At 40.1% G+C, this 23,385-nt stretch overlaps 1 protein-coding gene across 2 annotated transcripts in view; it reads right to left on the bottom strand.

The window, feature by feature from the left end:
- Positions 1-1,170: 1,170 nt before the first annotated feature.
- Positions 1,171-23,385, bottom strand: part of LGR5 (leucine rich repeat containing G protein-coupled receptor 5) — a 123,341-nt gene continuing 101,126 nt past the window's right edge. Inside the window, exons 8-18 of one of the 2 annotated variants that reach the window (XM_017668884.3) lie at positions 22,458-22,529; positions 18,754-18,825; positions 18,538-18,606; positions 18,324-18,395; positions 14,520-14,585; positions 13,511-13,582; positions 9,301-9,372; positions 8,377-8,502; positions 7,251-7,396; positions 5,159-5,242; positions 1,171-4,149 (exon numbers count right to left, since the gene is read on the bottom strand). In XM_017668884.3, the coding sequence (XP_017524373.2) occupies positions 3,062-4,149; positions 5,159-5,242; positions 7,251-7,396; positions 8,377-8,502; positions 9,301-9,372; positions 13,511-13,582; positions 14,520-14,585; positions 18,324-18,395; positions 18,538-18,606; positions 18,754-18,825; positions 22,458-22,529 (1,939 nt within the window). In that variant the 3' untranslated portion in view covers positions 1,171-3,061. The remainder of the gene's footprint in view (positions 4,150-5,158; positions 5,243-7,250; positions 7,397-8,376; positions 8,503-9,300; positions 9,373-13,510; positions 13,583-14,519; positions 14,586-18,323; positions 18,396-18,537; positions 18,607-18,753; positions 18,826-22,457; positions 22,530-23,385) is intronic. The other variant, XM_017668885.3, reaches the window with a different exon arrangement.

Here is a 23,385-nt window from a genome sequence, read left to right as displayed (position 1 = left end):
TTTAATAGAGCAGTGTTTGGTGTGAGGTATAATAGAACTAGGTTTTGCTAATAAAGTAATAGAGCTTGTTGATTTTTAAAAAAATTAATGAGAGTGGATTTTTTTCTCCCTCTTTTAAAAAACACTGTATCACCAACTTTGTGTTTTTTTGAGTGGGAGAGAAAGGGATGGGCTGCCGGAACTTGTCCCTAACTTTGGACACCCAAAAACAAGTATGTTAAGAAGAAAGACTGAGATCCACTGCTCTAGAGGCACCTTTTCTATCTGCTGCTTGGGCAAAAAGGAGTGAGATTAAGAGGTGTGGGATTGTTTTATAGCCCTTGTTTCAGCTAAAGATGAATCAAGTGTGGACTACTCAGTAGGCCATCTTGGATGCCTGGTAATGAGGTTAGGTTGAATCATGCAATTATATCTGATAGGTGGGTGGGAAACTCAGTGCCAGCTACCCTGGGGTGTTCAGTAAATATGGGTTGATTTTAGCAATAATGCAGGCCTCCAACCAGCACTTGGTTTCATTTTACAACCTGTACGGAAGAGCAGGAATCACCGCTGAAGCTGGGGGAAGTCTGGCACAAGGCGTTGGAAAAAAATAATTTCATTTCTTATGTTTTGGGGGATGGGAACTGAGGGGAATAGGGTTTCTTTGTGCTCTGGGAATCACATGTCCTTATGTTTTGGTCCTGATATGGTCATGAATACGTTTTCCTTAGAGGAAGAATTTATAGGAACCTCATGTTCATGTTGAATAATTTTAAAATCAATTTGCTATTTATTCATTTCTTTCTAATTGTATTTTTTTTTCTTTTTACATTGTAGAAGAAATAGGTTCTAGCTATGTGTGGATAAAATGAGAGTTCCTGTGGCCAGGATTCTCACCTGGCTGTGGTTGACTAGCTCACTGTACACCTGTGGGCACTACATGGCTGTTGACTCTATAAAAAGAGCTCTGCCCAATGCTCTGGGCACGACACGGTTGCAGGGCTGTAAGGCTGCAGGAGAGCAGAGCAGAGGCTGGAGTGGTGGCAGTGCCAAGGACAGGGGCCCAGAGGACGGCTGTGCGGGGCGACTGTGTAGAGAGGCCCGGAGGACAGCTGTGTAGACAGAGGGACCTGGAGGCAGAGACACTAATCGGGAGAACAAGTTGGGTAATAAACTCTTTCACCCCAAAGAACGTTTTGCTGTCAATTTCTTTGGTCACACTGAACCCATAGTGAACTTGCCTGGGGCTTAAATCCATTGGCAAGGCACTGTAAAATCCAAACTATCACTGGGGATAATAAACTTCACCAAATCATCTGTCATGACAAAGTGGCTTATCAATTTTATTTAAAGCAGTCCAGGAGTTGGTAAAGATTTTGATTTGTTTTTGTGAGAGATTTATTTCTTAAGGTAAGTCCAAAATACACAAAATACTGAAGTGCACATACTCTGATAGTAAATGTACCTAGATATCAAACATCAAAAACTTTTAGGAGACCATGTTATTTGCCTATGAGCTCAATAAAAACCTTGAAAATATCTTGTTTTATAGTCACACATTTTATTACAAATTTCTTTTATTTTTGTATTCAATAGAAAAGCAAGTTTGGAATCTATTTACAAGTACTATACATTCACATATATTATATACAGTTAATGAATTTAAAGAAAATGGGCAGAGAAACACAATATACATGGAAGAATATGCCACTGTACATGGTTTATTATCATGGTCCTTAGTGTTATTGAATCTTTACTGTAGTAATAAATACAGTTCTATATTTACACATCTTATAAAACATCTCATAAATGTATTTTTTTGATTCTAAGTTAAAACATCTGATGAAAATAAACATGCTTATATAAAAATAAATCTAACAGTCTTTTGGTTTGGATGTATTAAAGCTAATGTAGTATAATGGAAATTAAAAATTAATTCTTTGACCTTTAGTATTTAATAATTTTGCCTCTTAAAATACCTAACACATGTATTAGATATGGGTTAAGCAGAGAAATCATGTTCCTGACTTGGGTTGATCTGAAGACAATGCAGCTAAAACCAAGCTAAATAAACAGGATAGTATATTACCAAGTCTGTTGAGTCCAGAGTGGTTTCAGACATTGTTGCTAGAATGTGAGAAGTCATGTCAGTGGGTTTAATTTATGTTGTGTCTGTTTTTGATCATTACCTTAAGGTGCACCTCAATTCCAATCAACTGATAAAATCTTCTGTGAAAGACGTGTACCCAGAAAAAAAAAATCCCAGGTTGCTTACCATCTTTTCTGGTATGTCCATTGCTGGCAATAGACTTCTCTTGAGTCTGGACACCGAGGAGTTAAAAATGAATTAGACACAGCAAACCCCGCCTGTAGATGATTGCCTTCGTGGCAATTTAAGAATTTAAGTTCATTTTCCTTTCAAAATATTTGTAAGCAGTTTTGTTCCACTGAGAGTGTAACCCTCTAATGCTGATACATAAAATTCAGCATGTCTACCAATGATGTGAATAGAGTGAATTGATAATGCCTTACATTACCCATTCATGGGGGGATTGGGGACCTGGAAGGATCCTTTCTGAGGAAAGGCAAAGTAGGACTAAAACATCTCCACATGGTTATTAAAATGAAAATCTATTTGTCACAACCATTATTAAGTCATGTAGACCACCTAAAACCCTTATCTTCCTAATAACTCCCAACACCTTTTAGGGGTTTTTGGGTTTAAACCCCATTTCATAAGCAAACAGACACCCTCCACCTCTCAGCTGAAATCCACAGAGTGGTGAGCTTAAAAGAATCCACTTGAAATCATGGAGAATCTTTTTGGAACATTTCGACCTGCTTTTTAAAAAATATAGGCTTCCCTAAATACTGTGGCTAATCTCTCTTTTATCTGAACAAATTATACAAGCAGCATTTAGACTTATTTTTCACTCTACAGTATCAATAGGTTTTCAACTTTTCATTATTTTTTTTTAAGGAATCCAGCTTCAATTCAGCTCTTTTTGGTTACTGCTCTGATGGGCTCAATCTCACATTTTTGGGTTTCCAATTTTTGAAAGCTTTTTCTCTCACATATTAATTAGAGACATGGGACAAATGCCACAGAGGAAAGATGGCAGTTTTCGGTCACTGGATAAGCGGGTGGTGACACTGGATTGGAAGGCAGGTCGTAGGCTATGCTGGCACTGGTGAAGGTTACTAAGGCTTGGGTTGAGTCACAGGACTGTTTCTCGACATCATCAGAGTTAATAGACAGCAGGCTTGGGGGTTTTGATCTTGTCCAGAAGTGGGTTTGCTTTCCCAGGCTGCCCAAATCCTCCTTAAAATGGGGATTGAATAGGATGTAGAGAAGGGGATTGAGACAGGCAGGAAGGGGGACAATCACCAGAAGAATAAACTTAATTACTTCAGGACTGATAAATGTGAGATTTAGTAAAGAGGAGAAGGACAAGAAAGCCACAGGGCAGTAGAGGATACAGTTGGTGAAGAGCAACAGAGCGATGTGCTTTACCATAGAACAGTCCCAGATGTTCTCCAGGTCTCCCTTTTCCAAATTGCAGTAGAGCTTGGTGTAGGCAATGGTCATCACGAGGAAGCAAAGGGAATTGAGCAGGACAAGAGCAACCATGTAGCCCGTGGTGCTGGGCTCGCCAAAGGGCAGCGGCAGGCAGAGCGGGGAGGCGCTGAACTCACGGCCGCCCAGCAGGGGCACCGCGGCGACGGTCAGAGCCAGCAGCGTGCAGAGCAAAACGACTGCTTTCAGACTGGAAAAACCATTTTTCGTTTCCAATTTTGCAGAGCACTTCACAGAGAACCCACGCTCCAGGGCTGCCAGAGTAAGCAGGAACACAGATGATTCTGAAGCAAAAATGGACAAAAAACCAACGGCTTGGCAACCAGCCCCCTGCTCCCACCACGCACCGTGCCGGGCAAAGCTGCCGAATGTGAAGGCGTCCACGCCAGCCAGCACGGCGCTGCAGACCCCCATGAGCATGTTCACTGCGGCTATCAGCCCAATCAACAGTTTTATGGAGGAAATGTACAGAGGAGCTCTGAACACCGTTGAGGTCACCAATGCATTGCAGGTGAGTGCCAGGACAGCGACGGTCCACACTCCAATCCGGATCAGCCAGCTACCAAACAGGTATTCGCAGAGTTTGAAGGGGCCTGGAAGTCCAAGAAAAAAACACTGGGTAGTAAATGAGGGTTTAACAGTTTTGCCAAATAACTTGTTGATTTCTGTTAGGACGTCAAGAGATAGAGGCCAGTAATGCCCACAGGAACACGGTTCCCCTGTGGTGCCCCCCCCGTTTCTTAAACCACTGTGGTTACTGTCTCAGAGCTTTCCAGCACTGACTGGGTGAGTCTATCAGGTGCTATGTGTTCAAGCTGTACACAGAAAATAGATATGGGGAATTTAAATCACTTGATTACGGTCTCCCAAATACAGCAGAGCTCGGGCTAGGTAAGAAGCCAGATGTTCTGGGCTTTTCATTATATTTTTTCAGAATGCTTTGAAAAGTTTCTGTAAGCAGAAAAGGAGAATTCTAGGGAAATACTCCATAAAATTGGAAGAGGATGCAGGTGCTATGAACATGCATTTCATGAAAATCACATCTTAGGTTTAGCTTGCCATTTGATGTTTGGGAGCAAGGGACAAACTGTTTATTGAAAATAAAATATCAACCCTTCCCAGCTGTCTTTCTTTTTTTTTAACTGGCCCTGGCCCATTCTTGGAATGGGATAAACAAGGAAATGAAGTCAATATATGAAGATACTTTTTACTTATCTGTATAAACTATTGTTTGCTTCAACCAAATAGCTATTTAGGCAAGGCAAAAGAAATCACTTTCAAGCAGTGACTACCTGAAGCTTGACTGTTCAGGCAAAATTGCTAACATCATTTTAAAAATTACATATGCCTCTAACTACAGGCTTGATTCCTTAATTTCCAGCAGTCTGAATCAAAAGATTCCCACAAAAACCCAATTTGTGAATAGAGACCAACTCCAGGGAACAAACATTTATATCTCATATCTCAAAGGTCCCCTTGGGAAAGGACACTGATGAGCCACAAAGATGGCACAGATTTTGTCCTGACGTGTAGCAAAAATGCCACTGTTGGCCTCAGAGCTAACGGTGGGCACTGCTGAGGCAGTTCTGATGCCTTTCTCACCTGGTGAAGGTGAGCACTGCACCGAATGAAGGGCTTTCAGGTCTTCCTCAAAGTCAAGCAGGAAATCTTCAAGATCACGCTCATCTGCAGGAATGAGAAGTCTTGGACTGATTAGTTCTGTCTCTTTTCAGGGGACAAAGCCAGTCCTGGATTGTCGTCGAGACATGAAGTGTCCAAGGGAACATAAGGGCAGACATGCCACTTTTCCCGGAGCCCTGGCTTTCCTGGAGTCTATTATAAACTTGCCTCTGGATGTTCTACTCCATCTACTCTGTGACATAGTATTTCAGCAGGACTGGGGGAAGGGAGAGCAGCCCCAGAGTCCTGGTCATGACATCTAAATTCTCTCACTCTGTCCTTGTTCCCTGCAGCTCATCATGGCTCCAAATTGCACTGAGCTAAATTAGAGAGAGGTTGTGGGCCTCTCCATTCAGTGGAAGAAACACTTTAACCAATTTTCTAATGCTCAGAAAGCCATAGTGAAAATGTTTTGGGCTGTGCTCTCTGGGCACAAAAGGGAGAATTAGGTACAGTAAGTTTCTGTCTTTTCTGGGGAATTTTGCTTAACAGAGGACAAATCAAGTAAACTGCTTGGTGTTTGGTTTGGCTATCCATGAAAATAGGAGTTTTGTGATCTAACACACTTTCCCAAAGACACTGATTTAATTGGTCTGGTGTGGGGCTTGGGCATCAGCAATTTTTTTTTCAGTTTTTTTATTGAAGTATAGTTGATACACAGTATTATATTGGGTTTAAATATACAGCACAGTGGTTTAACAGTTACACACATTATTAAATCCTCACCCCCAGTAGTGCAGTTATTACCTGTCAACACAGGAAGATGTTAAAGAATCCTTGGCTATGTTCTCCATGCTGTGCTACTGTCCCCATGACCAGCTTATATTGTGACTGAGATTTTTGTGCCCCTTTATCCCCCTCAGGCTCCCTAGCCACCCACCCCAACCCCTCCATTACCTGCCACTTTTCAGTGTTTCTGGGTCTACTGCTTTTTGGTTCATCATCAGCATTTTTAAAGACCTTCTGTGTGATTCCAATATGAGGCCCAGGGTTGAAAACCACTGCCCTTGAAAATCAGCTTCATGAAGAACCTGTCTCTCTTGTTCATTGTGTACCTCTAGGGCCTAGAACAGTGCCTGGAACATATGAGGCACTCTAATTTTTTTTCTTTAGTTAATAAATATATTAGACATTAGGGTGGATGAGGCAGGAACAGCAAAAACTAAAGCAAGAACCAGAACAAGGCACATATTGACGTCTAAAATGAAAAAGCCAAGGTCCAAAATATCAGCTTCTTAAATTGGTACGTGTGTAGGAAGAAATGTTAAGGCAATGTGCGGACTGACTGAATCGTACTTGCTTGTGCATTAACAAATCATTAAGGTCCAAAGGAAGAAAAGCTGGTCTGTTTAGGCTCTGTGTGAACTTGCAAAGCTGGCAGGAAGGGAGAGTGGGGCGGCCTCCTCGTTACCACAGGTGTGGTGCATTGCTGTCTATTTAGGTCAGGTCTTACTTCAAGGAAAGCCAAGCGCTTTACAGACATTATCTCATTTCACCTTCCCGACAGATACCCATGTGAGGGGGTAGGAGGGGGGAATGTTTTAGAATTAGATGGATAAGAAGTTGGAATCTTAAGGCCTTCTGCTGAAATCCGGAGGCATGTAAAATGCCTATATCCTCTGTTCCCCCTGGGCCATAGAATAAAATGAGATTTTACCTTCTGGAGGAAAAAGCTCAGAAGCAAGCTTGGGAAAGGTATCCACAGGGATGGGTGTTTTTAAAAGTTTACAGAAATACTGGTATCAATATTAATAATTACCCCTGAGGACAATATAGGCTAAGGGGGATCTAATTATAAATAAAAGGACTAGGAATTCACTTACAAAAAAGAGGAAGTTTTAGAAGGAATCCTGAATGAGCTTTCTCATTCTCTGGGAGTCTTTAAAAAGTGGGATTGGTCCCCAGCTTGCTGGGGTGGTTACTCCAGATGTGTCTGGAGCTCAGATGATCTGTTTGATGACTTTTCAAGACCCTTCCAGATGCAATTTCATCACCCTGGCATGGAAGGTCTTACCTTGAACTTGAAACATTCCAGCATCTTTCTTATGCAGGTCATCTGTACTGCTGTTGTCACCTTTATCCCTCTGATTAGGAGTTTTATAAACATTCTCACACACCCCAAATGCACAGCACTGATATGCATAAGGCATTTCTATAACCCTTTAATTGAAAAAACCAAACAAAAAACACAGACTTAAAGAAACAGGTTGTTAAATATAGTGTTCATCTTCTACTCAATAATTCTGCCTTTGAATTTTAGCCTTAATTCATAAGCTAAAATACTAATAATGTGCATAAAGATATTCACTGCAGTGCTAATTATAATAACATTGGTGTTATTAAAAATTATTGCTATAAAATGTTAATAATTGCTGAGGTTGAGTGATGGGTATGTTATACTATTTTCTCTACTTTTGTGCTTGAAAATTTTCATAAAGAAAGGTTAAAAATAACTTAGGAAAACTGTAGCACCACTAAAAAGTGCTTATGATATGACATAATGTTAAATGACAAAATCATGACATGAGTTTGTATATGGACTGTGATTCTAACAGTTAAAAATACATTGAACAAAGTCTGGAAGGAAATAACATAAAAGTTGTTTAGGGGATGATTTTAGATTTTTTTTTCTCTTCTACTTTCTGAACTATCTTCTGGGGTTATGGTTTTAAAAGTGGTAGTTAAATATATATATATATATACATATACACTCTTTCAAGGGACTACTTTATTTATAATAAACATAACAGGTTTTAAAGAGCATTACTTCCTCAAAGAAACATTAATTTAGTTCATTTCACAAGCTAGATGATTTAAAAATTGTCAAAAGTAGTACAGTAACATAATGTTGTTTGACTACATGTCCCAGTTTTTACCCCATGGATCAATGGTTTTCGAACTCTTCCCATGAACTCTATGATTCTGGGAGGCATCTCTGAGAAAGAAGGGAAATGTGGTCAGGAAGACACCCTCTCCCCCTTTAGGATTGTCCTAACAATGCCCTAGGGGTGGGGGACTTGAGAGCATGAAATGCAATTCAAGAGAGTCCCATGACCTCATAAAATTTGAAAACTGCTATAACACGTCTATTATTTCATATGACCACGAACATATCTTATTAGTTTTAATGACAAACTCACTTGAGTTCTGGGAAGTTTTCAGATGATATCAAGCTCTGTAAAGCATAATTTCCTGTTAATTTTAAGTGAGTTAAACCATGTAACCCAGTTACAGGAAAAGACGACAGGCAGTTGGACGAGAGGTCCCTGCAAAACATCAAACAACATTGGCTTTGAGTCCATGTTAGCGTAAAAAGTCTAGGTTACAAAAGCAGCCTGAAGATTATTAAACGGCTCCATAAAAACTTCTAAGACGGGTCCTTACTCTTACTGGTAAAAGTAACCATTTTGGTTTTCACTTCTGATAACTTCTCTGTTTACAATCAGAATTGCAGGGGGAGAATGTTTTCATCTCATCCAAATTGTAGTTTCTATAGTCAAATTCAAAAGTTTCTAAATTTGCTGGGTGGAGACATCTAAAATCAAATGGAAGGTGCTACATCTAATCAGAAAAACCCTAACTGACTGGATGGAGTTAGGACGATGGAGTTGGGTGTAGGGGGAAAACATTGGGGGTTTATTCCCCAACTTCTCTCTGACCAATTCTGTCTATTAGACAGGGGAGAAAGGGAGAAGAAGGAGCAAGGGGCAGAAAGAGGAGGAAAAAAAGGGACAGGCAGGTTTCCTGTTACTCAAGATGGCAAACTACAAAATGACAGCCTTTTAGAACTGAATTGACATCTTATTCCATTCCACCTGAGTGCTCAGCAAAAATGGAAAATTTCACCTCAATAATCAGAACCAGCTGTTACCCAGATCTTCAGCTACCCACGTAAAGGCCCACATGGCGTTGGAGCGGCGGGGGTGTGGGTGACCTCTCTGCAGTGGGGAACACTGGGGCCTGGGTAATCTGTGCAGGCTTCTTCAGCAAAACCCACATTTTGATTAATTAGATGGCCCCCAATTACTACAAGACATGCTAAAAACAGGTAATGAAATACTCACAGCTTTCTTAGAGATGGCAAAGTAGAAAATGCACTGGGGTGAATAATGGCAAGTTTGTTCCAAGCTAGATTCCTATTTAAAAAAAAAAAAAAAAGTCAACTGAGAGAATTACATATAAAAAGAAGACTGTGTGAAGTTTTTACCATATATATTCATTCTTCTACCAAAATTTAATTTCCATTCAGGACAGGAGTACTTACCTTATCAAATCATCCTCCACATAAAGATAGTAGTAATATAAGATGACAACAGAGTGAACTGGAATGCAGTCTTGTTTAAATCAGTCAAGAAAAAATCATTCTGGTGGTTTACTGTAGTTTTTACTCTCTTCTTGCTAAAAAGTTGAGTTTTACATGGTTGTAAAATTTTATTAGGGCATTTCTGAGATGAATGGAGGTAGAGGAGTAGGAAGAGACAGGAACTTCTGAGGCTCTTCCTCTGACAAGCAAGTATATTTTTAAGTGCTAAAATGTCCCTGGATATGTAATGAAACTCAGCAAGACTTTCTGAACATTGCCAGGTATGTAAGGCCTTAAAAGAAACACAGAAAACTTAAAAAAAAAAAATTCCCAGTCCGGGAGATGGACATTTAAGTTCTTAACTGGGAAATGGATAAAAAAGAAGCTAATTTATGTTGGAAATAAAATCCTTTGATAACAAAGAAAATCTACAATTTATGGAGAAATAAAATTCACTCAACATACACATGTAATGAAATGTAGGTAATGTAGCAGGAAAAATAACTTCATTTTGAAAAAGGAGAAATGAACTTAAAAAAAGTTTTTTAAATGCCTAATGAATAAGGGAACTAAAGTGTAGTCATTTGAGAAAATTGAAAGTGATCAGAGTCAATTTTTCTCTAGCACAGGTAAGTGATTTATTTTTGCATTGCCCTTCCACCCAGTTACTTTGGATAAATGGTATTTGCATAATATTTATATTCTCATTTGAAAGGCTCCCTAACCTGGAGGAAACTGGAAGCCTTTTATTTTGCCTCTTTCACAGAAGAGAATTCTAGCTAAGAAGAGAAAGAAAAGGCATGGAGGGAGTGGGAAAGCTAGAAATGCCGGTCGGATAATTCCAGCAAGCTGCTCATAAAGTATGTATCCAGTGAGGGAGGCAAGTCATATCATTTGTCAAAGTTTCTGGCAGCTTCAAGTAGAATCTGGGTGCCCCAGCAAGCTTCACAAAGTGGAGTATCAGGAATGCAGGCCAAGTCTTGCCATGGGGCTTTATGGTGATTTGATTGGGTTTTAGGTAAAAAGGAGAGAATGTGTTTGTTCAAAGGACTGTCATTCCACTCCCATTCCTGAGCCTGTTTGACCTGTGAGGATCCATTTTCACTCCCTGCCTGCTCTGTGTTTGGGGCTGACCCTGCAGGCGCAGCCCCAGGGCTCCATGCTGGTGTCCCACAGACTCCCCAGCTGGGTTTTCCATGCAGTCCCCAAGGAGGATGGAGCTGGGCGCCTGTAGTCTGCTCCTTCTCTAGGTTGGAATCTTGTCCCTGGTGGCAGCTGCACACTTTCTCAGCCACGCACCCCCTCTCCATGCCTCAGCTCTTCCTTGATTTTAGAAACACCATTTCCTCCCTGTGTCTCCTCAGCCCCAGTCTTGGCCATGTTGCTGGTTTTCCGCACACCCACCCCTTGCTTGCTTCCTGCCAACACCTAGGTAAATGTCTCTTCATTTGAACCATCTTGGGTGAATTCTGTCAGGACCTTCACTGATATACCCTAAAAAGGATATATACTTGTCCTAATAATGATAATAAGAATTAATAATAATAATCACCACCACCACCACTACGACACTGTTGAAAAGACACATGATGTCACTTCTGCTAGGCCAAGTCACCAAACAGGGGCTTACTACCTAAACTTCATTACAGTTGCAACCTCCCCCAGAAAAGCAGTCAGTCAGGGATTTCCTGGTCAGCATCATTGATAAGCTCATCTGTCACATGAGCCTCTCTTATCTTCCCTAAAAGAAGAGGTCATCACCCCCTGCTCTTCCCTCTAGGAGAAACTGGCCTTGCCTGAAACAATCCCTTCTTTCCTTTCTGCTAGTAACGCCCCCAACCCCAACCTCCCGTTTGTAAAGACCTTTCATTTTGGATAATTCCTCAGAGCATCTCTCTACCTGCTAGAGGGGATTCTGCCCGATGCACAAATTGCTTAATAAAGCCAATTAGATCTTTGAATTTACTTGGATGCATTTTGTTTTGTTTGTTCACTACGCTGTTGCATGTTTACTATGTGCCAGGTATGGTTGTAAGTTTTTTTACATGTATTGTAACCCCCAAAACAACTCTAAGAGTCAGTTAATGTCATTAGCCCCATTTTACTGGTGAGGAATGAAACACAGAGTATTATGTGAGTTTCTCAAAGTCACAGAGTTGTCCCAGGAGCTAGGATTCAAACCAAGCTGACTTCAGCTTCCTTGACCTTTTGCTCAATATATGTTTGGAATTCTTAAGGAAATAATGAGAGGCCACCAAGACGAGAGAGTTCTTGTCATTTTCAGGCAGGGCAGTCTGAGTGTTGGGCCCTGTAGCCAAGAATGTGCCTCAGAGTGGGGTGTGCTCAAAGGGGGAGATCTTGACTTATGGGTGGGGGCAAGCCAAGAAAGGGCAGGCAGGAGTCCATTGGGCAGTAGGAAGAGAAGAAACAGCTGCCTGTGGGCCAGGGGGCCAGGAACTCATAGGGGAGAGGTAAAGCTGGGCCAGGCAGTTGGTGCCAGATTCTGAAGGGCTGTGCTGGGAAGTTTAGTATTGAACTTGAGCTTGAAGATAACAGGGAAATAAGATTTTTGAAACAGGGAGGTAACATGCTTAGATTTCTACTTAAGAAAAGTTCTCTATGGAGAATGAGATGAAAGGGTAAAGACTGATGGTGAGAAGACTGGTCGGGGGATGATGATGGTGATCCAGTGCGCCTGGTGGAAAAGCTGATGAACTGGGGTTGGCAGAGTTTGGTGTGTGAGTGATGTGAGGTCTAAAAGGCAGAAGGAATTCAGGGGACTCAGACATGTCACCTTCAGCGTCTGTGTCCCATTCTTTTGATATCTTTAGAGGTCAGCCCCTTTATTTATTTGGTAAAAACATTTAAGTACAACTTACGGCAAATTTCAGTGATATAATACAGTATTATCAATTATGTCAGCCTTTTCAAACAGAACTGACTTTTAGAAACAGCCAGAACTCCAATCTGGTGAATAAGGCAGGTAATGAATGTAGGTAATGTATTTTTGTTTCACATTTACTCAAAAAAGTAAAAGACCTTCACAAGCTGATTTAAACCAAAGTAAAGAAAGGGTAACATAAATTCAGAACAAGACAGTTTTCAAGGTAAATTTTTGTGAGAAGATGATTCTTAAAGGTAGATTTAAATTGTTTTGAAGAATGGTATTATTTTTACAAGGGTATGGTCGCTTAAGTATTAAGAAACACTTCAGGAAAGGGGAAGTTCTTAATAAAGTATACCAGAGTTTAAACATTACATATCGTCATCATTCATCAAAATTACCTTAAAATTTAGTTTTAAGATGGAAAAGTTTTAACTGCTTTGCTTGTCACAAAAAATCTGTTACCAAGTTTTGTTTTTGTTTCTTTCATTTTTGGTCAATATATGGCATTTTCAATCATAAAATGGAATTAAATATTTACAACTCTTAGTCATCTGAGCAACAGAAAACATTTTCCAGGGCAGCTGTGCTCAACCCTTCCTGTACTCATTAGAATTCAGATTGTCAGGCCCCACTCCAGAGACTCTAACTGGTGAAGACCTGGAGTCTGCATTTTTTATGGTTGCCTCAGGTGATTCTGAAGCACTTTGAGACACAGGTTGAAAAATCAATTAACCAGGAAATGCATGCAGGAAGAACTGGGTGGTCATCCCATTTTCGTTGGGAAAACAGTCTCTGCCAATTCCACACTGTGCACAGAAACACACTTTATAGCTTATTCAACAGCTTGGCCTCCTTCTTTATGGAAGTTTCATGTCTGCTGACTGGCAGAGAGCAGACTGCAAATTTACTGCTTTTGAATTGGTTCCTGGAAATGATCATGAGCAAAATATTTGCCTTTTCATAGCAAATATAAGCACAAAGGTCCAACAATACCAGTGTACAGTGAAAAGAAAATATTAGGGGAAGGCCCCGAAGAGAAAGAAAGTGCTCTGTGTGAGGGAAGGCCAAGGGAGGTGGTACTCACAGAGATCGGAGGCTAAGCAAATGCTGGAAAGTGTCAACTTTAATTTCATAGACTGCACTATGATGGAGGTCTCTGAAATGACAGAGTTCCAAAGATTGATTTCAAAGTCACTGGTTTCAGAGATTAATTTTCAGAGAACTTTTACAGAGTCAATACCTGCCCTCAATCAAAGGAACTATTTTTAAAAATTTTGTTTTGTTTGAAGAACATTGCAATTTATATACTTGAATAAGTATTGCCTTTCTTTCAAAGCAGTTAGTTCCTTTGGGTGAATATTAACCATATAAGAAATGCCATCTTCCCCCAAACACGCTGAGGATTGCCTCTCCTGACTCTACCTTCTGAGCCTTTCTTGTCTCCCTGGAGGGTTTTCAGGAGCATCAAATTCTTACCTTTAAAGATGGATTTCCCCCCCCTCCTTTTAATTGCCCAAAGGCATTCAGAGAAAAATTAAGTGGGGGAGAATAGATGGTTAATATTATTTTGATCAAAATCACAGTATGACTCTAAAGCAGTAAGGCTGATGTTTGGTGGAAGAGGCAGTTTTAAGAGAGGAATTATAAGATATTTCATGCATAAGTGGCATCAATAGCATTTCAGATATGGCAAATGTCGTACCTCCTCTGAAGATGGCTATTGTGAAACAAACATCCCAACAAATTCATGTTTTCCCCATATTTAGAAATAACACCACTCACTGGATATGTAAGCTTAGAAAAATTCCAAAGCTCAAATAAACCCGGTTTGTGATTATATCCCATTCAGAAAAAAGAAAAAGCAAACACATAATAAACAGCTGTACTCATAGTACAATGCCTGGTAAAATAATATTACATACGTTTCCTGATTTTATAGCCATCCTATACCGTCACACCTTGCGTGTGTAAGAAAGAAAAGCTTCAAATGTCTCTCTCCAGTGACCCCCGGCTAAGCAAACCCATGACCCCTGGAAATGTGAGTTTGGACTCTTGTTTTTTGCTAATTTATTCAGAGACTCTTACAGACTTACATTTTCTGAAGCTTTTGACAGACTGAAAAACTGGGTAAATCTTCTAGCAGGTTGTAAGACAGATCTCTGAGGACCAGAAGGTACAGAAGGGAAAATCTGTTACATTATTAATAGTAAGCAAACATGTTTTGCTCTCCCATCCCCTCCAAGATGATACATCTCCCGAAGGCAGACTCTCGCTTCCCTAGCTCTGACACGGACCAGGTAGTCATAGGCATTACTGGATTAAGCAATAGATTCAAATGTTTACTGAAACATAACAGTTATACTTCTTTAACTGATTTAAAAAATTTTCGTAATGAATTTATCTATATTTTGTTAGTGATGATCTACAATGTCCTAGCTATTATCTTACTGAAATGAGTACAAATTAAATAAAATAATTGTGCCTCTGTTTCTAAGAGCTGCTGTATCTCTACAGCTAAGGGAATTACTGTTGGTTCTTTTCTAATCAACTGAAAGAAAAAAAAAAAACCAACAATTCAAAACATAGCACTAACTTTGAAATCAATCACTATAAGAGAGGAAAAAATCTAAGAAAGCCCTCAGCCCAAACTCAACAAATTACAGAAAAACAAAAACATCTGGACATATTTATAGTATAATATAACTAATCTGAAACAAGCCATGGTAATTTGCAGAAAGTTTAAAAAAAAACAAAAGCTGGTAGATAAAGTACCATAGATATTTAGAAAAATCTTGTCTCATGTTTTGAAACTTATCAGCTAATTGACTAACACATTTTCATGCCTGATTCTAATTCTTAATACCAGGCCACTACCACACAACTCAAAGATCCACACTGCTTCTAAGAGGCTTTAAAATTATTCTAATCTTATAATTGATCACTTTATCCTATATTTATTAACTAAATGGAATTTATATAGAAATACAGTTCATTTACTACACAGATGTATTTCAGATGAAGCTATTTGCAAACACGACTTTGTAGTTTTACTAGAGGTTTGAAAGACCAAACCAGACCAAACAAATAACAAAAAAACAAAACCATACCTGACACCTATGCACAAATATGCTTGGTTAACAATATGGTGCATAAATCTGAAAAGTAGTGAATGTAATAAATGGACACATGTATCATCAAAGCTGATAATACTTTGGTTCATTCATGTCCACAGACTTCAATGGGACAAATCCTTCCCATGTACCTCTTAGTAGAGTGTATATCAAATCTTCTACATAAAGACTCAGTGTCATCTTCTCTTACCTTCTACCTAATGATTTTCATGGCTGACATTGATCAAGCAGTTCTTATATAAAGACATCATGTTTACAACTTTCCCTTAATTATTTTATTTAATTCTTGTGGTCACCTTATGAGGGAGACACTGATTATCCATTCCCAACCAATGTGGAATAATTTGCCTAAGATCACCAACTATTAAGTAGAGAAAGCCACACACAACCAAGTAACTCAAGTGGAGGTGAGCAACATGGGGGCAAAATCACTCATATACAGTGAAATTTCCTCCTGGAACAGGTACTCAGTGAATTATTTGGCCAAAGTAGGGGAGCTCTCTGTTCTGGAAGCATAACACAAAGTAGACTGGAGCAGAAGTCAGGACCCTGAGTTCTATTCTCAACCTCAATGAATTCGAGCTGGTCCCTCCACTGGCCAAAGTATTGATGTCTTTCCCGGAGCACAGAGCCTTTGCTCTGAACAATTGGCCAGGCAGCCTGCCAGTTCCTCTCCTTCAATGAGAAGAACCTGCTTTGCTGATCTTACAGGGCTTTTGTGAAGAACAAATCAATATTACAGGTTGAAGTGCTCTGAAAGTGGCAAAATACTGCTGCTAATGCATCTGTATTCTCCCAGGCTTTTAAGTTGCAATGGGAAGAAAGGAGAGCTTAAGGAAAGAATAATGGTGTTAAGGAAGTGAGAAAGAAGATGATAATAGCCAACAGTGCCTGACTGCTTACAGTGTTCCAGGTGCTGGTATGAATGTTGGACATGTAGTAACTCATTTAATCTTCTGAAGGAAAATTACATGTCTATTTTATAGATTGGGAAATAGAGCCCCAGAAGGGATAAATGACTTGCTCAAGAAACTGTGCAGTACAAACTGTGGGTACAGAGGGAAACTGGATTTGAGTCAGAAAAGAAGACTCAGAGCCTTTTATTTTAACCAATTTGCTGGTCATTCTCTATTTATGCAGTGTGGGGAAAATGGAAGTTCCTATGGCCAGAATCCTCACCTGAACCTGAACTACTTGATGATGTAACTGGCCCGCTGCTAGGCTACTGGTTCCACACCCAGAGGCAATAAACTATGACTGACTGAATCACTATATAAAGAGCTCTGCCCAGTGCTTTGGTGGAGGCAGAGATGAAGGAGGATTACGGGCCTGCAGGCTGTTGAATGAAGACAGAATTCTAGTGCTTGACCTGTTGCTGGGAGTTCAAGCTGGGTAATAAACTCTTTTACCTTAAGAACGTTCCATTGTCATTCCTCAGTCTCACTGAATCCATAGTGAACTTGCCGGGGGAAGAAACCCATTGACAAGACACGCAGTTCTAGCCCTGGGTGGTGTACCATTCACTGTGTGACCTTCGTGGAGACAAATGTGACTTAAACATTGGCCCCCTGCGTAGTTATTACAGTATGTGAAATCATATTCATGTTTCTGAGCCAGTTTCCTCAAGAAGTGAGGATAATTATACCTGTTCTGGGTGTGGTGGGCAGAATTCTAACATGGTCCCCAAGATTTCCACTACCTGGTACACATACACTTTTTTCCAGTTACTCAGACTGCCTGTTTGAATTTGGACTGTGCTACTTTTCTTCAGTGTGACTTTGACAAATGTACCTAACTTGCCTAATTCTCAGTTTTCTTATCTGTATCTGTACCTCACTGATGAGGGGGACATGGGGCGAAGGAGAGGAGATTTGCCCTATATACCCTTCCTTTATACATGAATGACTGTGTCCAAGGCTATCACGTGTGTTACTGCAACCCCTAATCACTGAGCAACTGAATTCTGAAGTGAAGTGACTGGCTGGGGACAGGGGAAAGTGGAACCGCCATGGTAGGAGTCCCTTCTCACTTAACATTCATAGAGCTGCCACTTGGTAAAGCCTATAGTGCAATTACGGGTATTCAACTGTCACAGATGTCTCCTGGGTGAGAACAGAGCTGTGACAAGAGAGTAAGGGTCATTTCGTTAATTCCCAGCAATTCTTCAAAGGATGAAAATAGGGTTGAGTGGAAGAAGATGGCTGAAAATGGAAGGGCTAAACAACGCTCTTCAAATTCCTGTTAACTACTTTTCCTGAGACAGGGAAAAGGCAGAGGGAAAAGCTTCATGTCAACAGAAATAACACACACAAGCCGCTTAACTGCTAGATGGAACATTAGAACATGGCACCCACAGTTATATCGGGAGAATGTTTGGTCTCCTTTAGCAAGGTTTGTGTGCATCTGATAAATTCGTTTTTTATTTTGGCATCCATATATTTTTTTCTGTTTTGCAAAACCTTTAGAGGGGGAAATGAAGTTATCTTGGCTTGTTGATATCCACTTTCTGAAAGGAAGTGTGTGCCAGTTGAAACTCTGATGGGAGACCTTTTGGGACTTGGGAACAAAGGGCACCCTGCCATCATTACTGAGGTCATCAGAAAGCCACTTTCCTGGCCCAAAGCGGGCAAAGAAGGCCTGACCTCCCGGAGACCTGCAAGGAAAGAACTTTCTCCTTTTTTCAAGGATTGTTGCAATAATGGCTTCATTTCACCTTTAAATGGAAGTTGCCTGTTTATACAACATTATTGCCTTACTGATACGCACAGCACTTGGAGATTAGGTAACTGATCGCAGACGGTTTGAGGAAGAGATGAGATCTGTGCTCTAGTTAAAGTCCTGTTGAAACACAAAACAGACATAATTCCTTTATTCAGGCATCACACAGTGACATATTTTGATTCACTGAGTTTAAAGACTGGTCAGGCTTTAAGGGAAGTGCATGTTCTGGGCAAAGTCAAGACCTTTTTGAAGAACTTACAGACTCTCCAGGCTCGCAGTTCCAGTTAAATCAGGAAATTCAGTGATTTGTGAGGCACCATTCAAAGTCCTGAAAGAAGGAGTACAGGAGTATTATTGGGAGAAGATTCTAGAAAGGGGCAATTTTTATTAGCATTTTTCAAAGCACTTCAACTTATATTATTCATTTGGTGTTTACGATAACCTTGCAAGGAGGATCTGTAAAAGAAAAACTTACAGTGTTCTTAGTTCAGGTAAATGTTGAAAAGCGGATCTTCCAACAAGCTGAATGGGGTTGTCATAGAAATGTCTGAAAAAATCCAAACACCAGGGCTTATGAATACCTGTTCAAAATGTCAACAAATATACTAAGTGTATTTATGTAATTTTGATTGTACTGTATTACATAACATTCCTGATTACTTGGTTTTAGGCAAATGTTGAAAATGTTTTAACTCACATTATGAGGCTTTTGGAAAGCAATCTGTACTATATAAAATTGAAAATATCTGACAGCAAGGCAGATATAAATTAGTAAGGAGAAAGCAAGTGAACTGACTATAGGTATACTTAAAAATCTTCCTCCGCCTCTAACATCTGTGGAATAGCCATTGAGTATGGCAAAGGGGTAATTCAAGGTGCTGACAATCATATATTAGTTACAGAAAGATGAAGTTTTTATAAGAAGGTTAGATCCTCTGGTCAAATCTTATACACAAAGGACCGTTTCAGTTATCTGAGAGGATATTTGCCATTCTGGGTTTCTTGTAACATTAGTTTAAAAAAAAAATTGCTCTAAGAAGTGAGACATCATTAAAACTTTAAAAGCATTTTGTTTCACAGATGTTTTCAATGTAATGGTATTTGAACTGCTGGGTCAATAGAGGTCCACAAATAGATCCTAGCCGAGACAGCCTTCTAGTTCAATGAAATTCAACAGGTATTTATTGGTGTCTACTATGCCCAAAGTATGAAGGTAAGGACTGCAGGGCCTTAGAGACTGTTCATTAAGGATGCTGCCATTGGGTATCTGCTATTTTCTTGGCATTGTGCTAGATGCTGGAGGTTTGAAGATTGAGAAAATGTTCCTACCCTAAAGAAACTTGGAATCAGTCGGGATGGAACAAATACATAAGAGCATATCACTTTCTGCTGATAGAGCACTTTTACATATATAGTTCAACTGATCTACCTGACAGCTTTATAAGGTCCATTGTATAAGTAGTTAGATCCTACTTTTCTCATTTTCGGAGGAAGAAACTGAGGCTCAGACACTTTGGCAAGTTCATTACTTCTCAGAGCTTCAACTTCCTACTTTGAAAATTACCTCTAAACCTTTGCTGTTAGGTTTATGTTTGAATTAAAAGAGCAAATATTTGTGTAATATCTGGCATAATGCCTGGCATATAGTTGTCACTCAACAAACCTAAGTGTCCTTCTGTGATCCTACCCTTTGACCTCTTCTTTTTCCTAGAGCTGAAATATTCGTCTTATGATTTTTAAAAATGGAGTTTTCCTCATAATAACACATTGTCTCTATCACACTATATGCATATAATATATAATATATAATAATATATATATAATATATAATATATAATCACAGTGTTCCTTATCATACTATATGCATGTATGTATGTAATCGTGTTTATATACAGGTATGTATATATGCACACTGGGCAGATATGAATATGCATGCTTGTGTACATGTGGATAAAGTGAAGGTTCCTATGGCCAGGATTCTCATCTGGCCCTGGTCGGCTTGCTCAATACACACGTGTGGGCAATAAGTTGTTATTGACTCTATATAAAGAGCACTCAGTGCTCTAGGCAACATGGTGGCAAGGCTGAAAGGCTGCAGGAGAGCAGAGACTGGAGTGGTGGCAGTGCCAAGAACAGAGACTGAGATGGATGCAGGGGCAGAGAGGCCCAGAGGCAGAGACCAGCTTGCTGCATGCAGACTCAGTTCTCAGTGGATGGGATTCTAGTGCTTGACCTGCCACGGTGGAAATAAAGTTGGGTATAAACCCTTTCACCCCAAGAACAATCCACTGTCATTTTTTGGTCTCATTAAATCCATAGTGAACTTGCCTGGGGCTGAAACCCATTGGCAAGAGAGCACATAAGGCAGAAGCTCCACAAATACAAGTCAGGAGCTATGGGGTTCTCAGGAGGGAATTCTGTTATGAGACCAAGAAAAACTTCATGTAATGTTATTTGAAATGGGCCCTGGAAGACAGCATTTCAATGAGCTTTGTAGGGGGTAGAATCAGCAGAGCAAAGCAAGTAAAGAGTTTTGTTCTGTGAATACAGTGGGTCTGGGTTAGGGTGTAGGGTAATTTAGGAGAGCTTTGGGGAACTGGTTGGAAGGGTTGGCTTGGGGTGGTATGGGAGGCTGTAAAGGTCAGGGAAAGGAGTTTGCATTTAATATAAATAGACAAAAAAAAATATATATATATATATAAATAGACAATCCTGAGTGTCTGTTTCACAGCAACATAGTGAAAAGACATGTTGTGTTAAAAGAGTGAAGACTCTGCTAGTGGTGGAGTCTGACAGATGACCCTGGAACGGGAACACCCTGGAGGTAATGGCGAGCGGAGCGGCTGGTGGCGGTGGGCACGGAAAGAAGTTAGGGACAGGATAGGGACCACAGGGGCAGGATGAGGGCTACGTGACATGGGAAGCACTCGCAGAAACTGGAAATCGGGGGGCGTGGGGTGGGGTGGCAGGGAGAAGAGATGGAGACAGAGGCCAAAGCAAGGAGAGGAGAGTCTCTGGCTGGAAGCTGCTGCACTTTGGGGGCCTAGGCCTCCCCAAGCAGTATTTGCATATCAAAAGAGCGATAGAAAAAAAAAAACAGGCCTGCGGGGCAAGGATGGAGACACAAAGGCAATGAATTTGCCAACCTCTTAATATGTAAATACCCTCTAATGAGGACTTATGTTTATTGGCAACTAACTTTAAATCCCTTAGTTTGCCAACAAACTGTCAGAACACTTCAGAAATGATGAGTGGCATTTCCCCCCCCTACCCGTGTTGTCAGGGTTAATTGGTAGTCCAGCTCATTTGTGACAAATGCTGCATGGCTCCAGAAAGCCTCTCAACCGGTGGGTACAGGAGGAATATCGGCTATGAAGTGTCCCTAGGGTCATGTTCCAGTTGTTCTTACTTTCCTCCTCCGTATTCAAGACCCCTCACTCACGGCCTCACGCCAGCACTATGCCCTGGATCTGCCAGGTGTCTTAACTAGAGCCAGCCTAATACATATTTTCGTTTTACTGTATATTTACCTATGCTCAATCTTCAGTCTGTGCTAAATGTGAAATGCAGATTCAGTTATATGTTGTGCTTGTAACTCTGTTACATCAGTCTTCATCTACACCTTCCTAAGACATATGCACCTTTCTAGAATTACAACCTAGCTTGTAATTGTATAAATGTGACTCAATGCTAATAAATGGATACTGAGACTTAGTGTAAAACAGTATTCCTGCCATCCCTCCCACCCCACCAATTTAGGCTGGAGGTTATAGCTGTAAAGGATTCCTATTTGTATATAATAATCTATATTTCTAGGATACTTGGATCCAAGTTCTGAATGACCAGGTGACCTTGACATTGATGCCCTAAAAATCAGTTTTGTTGCTTAGAAACTAGAGGTAAACAAAAGGATTTCACGGAACTATTTTGAAGTGAGACGGCAAACTGAAGACATGAAGGGTAATCAATGTACGCTGTAGGTTCTAGAGAAAAAGACTCTTATGTTATTTCAGCATGCAGGTAAAAACCTGGCAAAACATCTTTATACACAGTTCTCCGTATAGATCTTACCTTGAGAGACAAAACGGGCCAATATAGAATACTCGTTGTATTGTATTTAAAGTGCAACACATATTATATTTCAAGATAGAAAAATAAAAAAGAACTGTGGCCACTTACATTGTAATAAGAGAAGGGTTGCCTACAAATGCTTTCTCAGGTATTGACTTGATTTTATTGTTATGAAATCCTCTAGAAAGATAGGAAAAACAATTTATAGAAAATAAAGTGCAGGGTAAAATTACTTAATAGTCCCTCCCTAGCCCTATTACAATAATCAGCACTTTTAGTGACTAGAGGATAAGGTTAAAATTCCTCTATGCCCTTTGAAACTTACATGCCCTCACTTACTCTTTAGGAGAAAAATAACCTGGAGGTGTCATCTTGAAAGAGGAATAAAGAATCAGAAAATACTAATTTTCTCTTTATGGAAACTTATGATCTAGTGTTATGAAAAGAAAATCCATATGTTAATATCCAACAGAGCACACTGTGTAACACCTTGAGTTAGAGGGAAACTATCTTTGCAGAGGAGATTACAGTTGCTCCTCCTGACCCCATTTGAAGCTGAAAGAAGAGAAAAATCAAATTAAGCTACAGTGAAGCAGAAATTTAAGTAATCTCCTTATGAGGACGAAACTTTCTGAACTGAAGGAAGGTGCTCAGTGGGTCTGTTGTAACAAACGGATTCTCCTCTGTTCAGTGCTAATGCTGCCTGATTGGTAGAGGGGCAAAGTCAACGGTCTTTGGGTTCTATATGGGCCTGAGGCTGGATGAGGTGACCACAGACAATGATGACTTCCCAGCTGAGCCATGCGTGGGGTTTCCTGAGACAGAACCTCCTAAAGGCTTTTCCTTACATACAAGCCCTGCTGTCCGCCTCTCTTGGCTGTGTGTCTTATTTCTCTCTGCCAGAGAATAGGTTCTGTTTTATTTCCTTTCCAAGTGTTAGAACATTCCTTATAGGCTATTCATACTTCTAGGTACAAAGAAAAGCTAAATTATAGTACATAGAAGACAATATATGTAACATAATAGCCAAAAATTA

Source organism: Manis javanica, chromosome 10, assembly GCF_040802235.1.
Source record: "Manis javanica isolate MJ-LG chromosome 10, MJ_LKY, whole genome shotgun sequence".
Lineage (NCBI taxonomy): Eukaryota > Metazoa > Chordata > Mammalia > Pholidota > Manidae > Manis > Manis javanica.
This window is presented reverse-complemented; position numbering and strand designations above follow the sequence as displayed.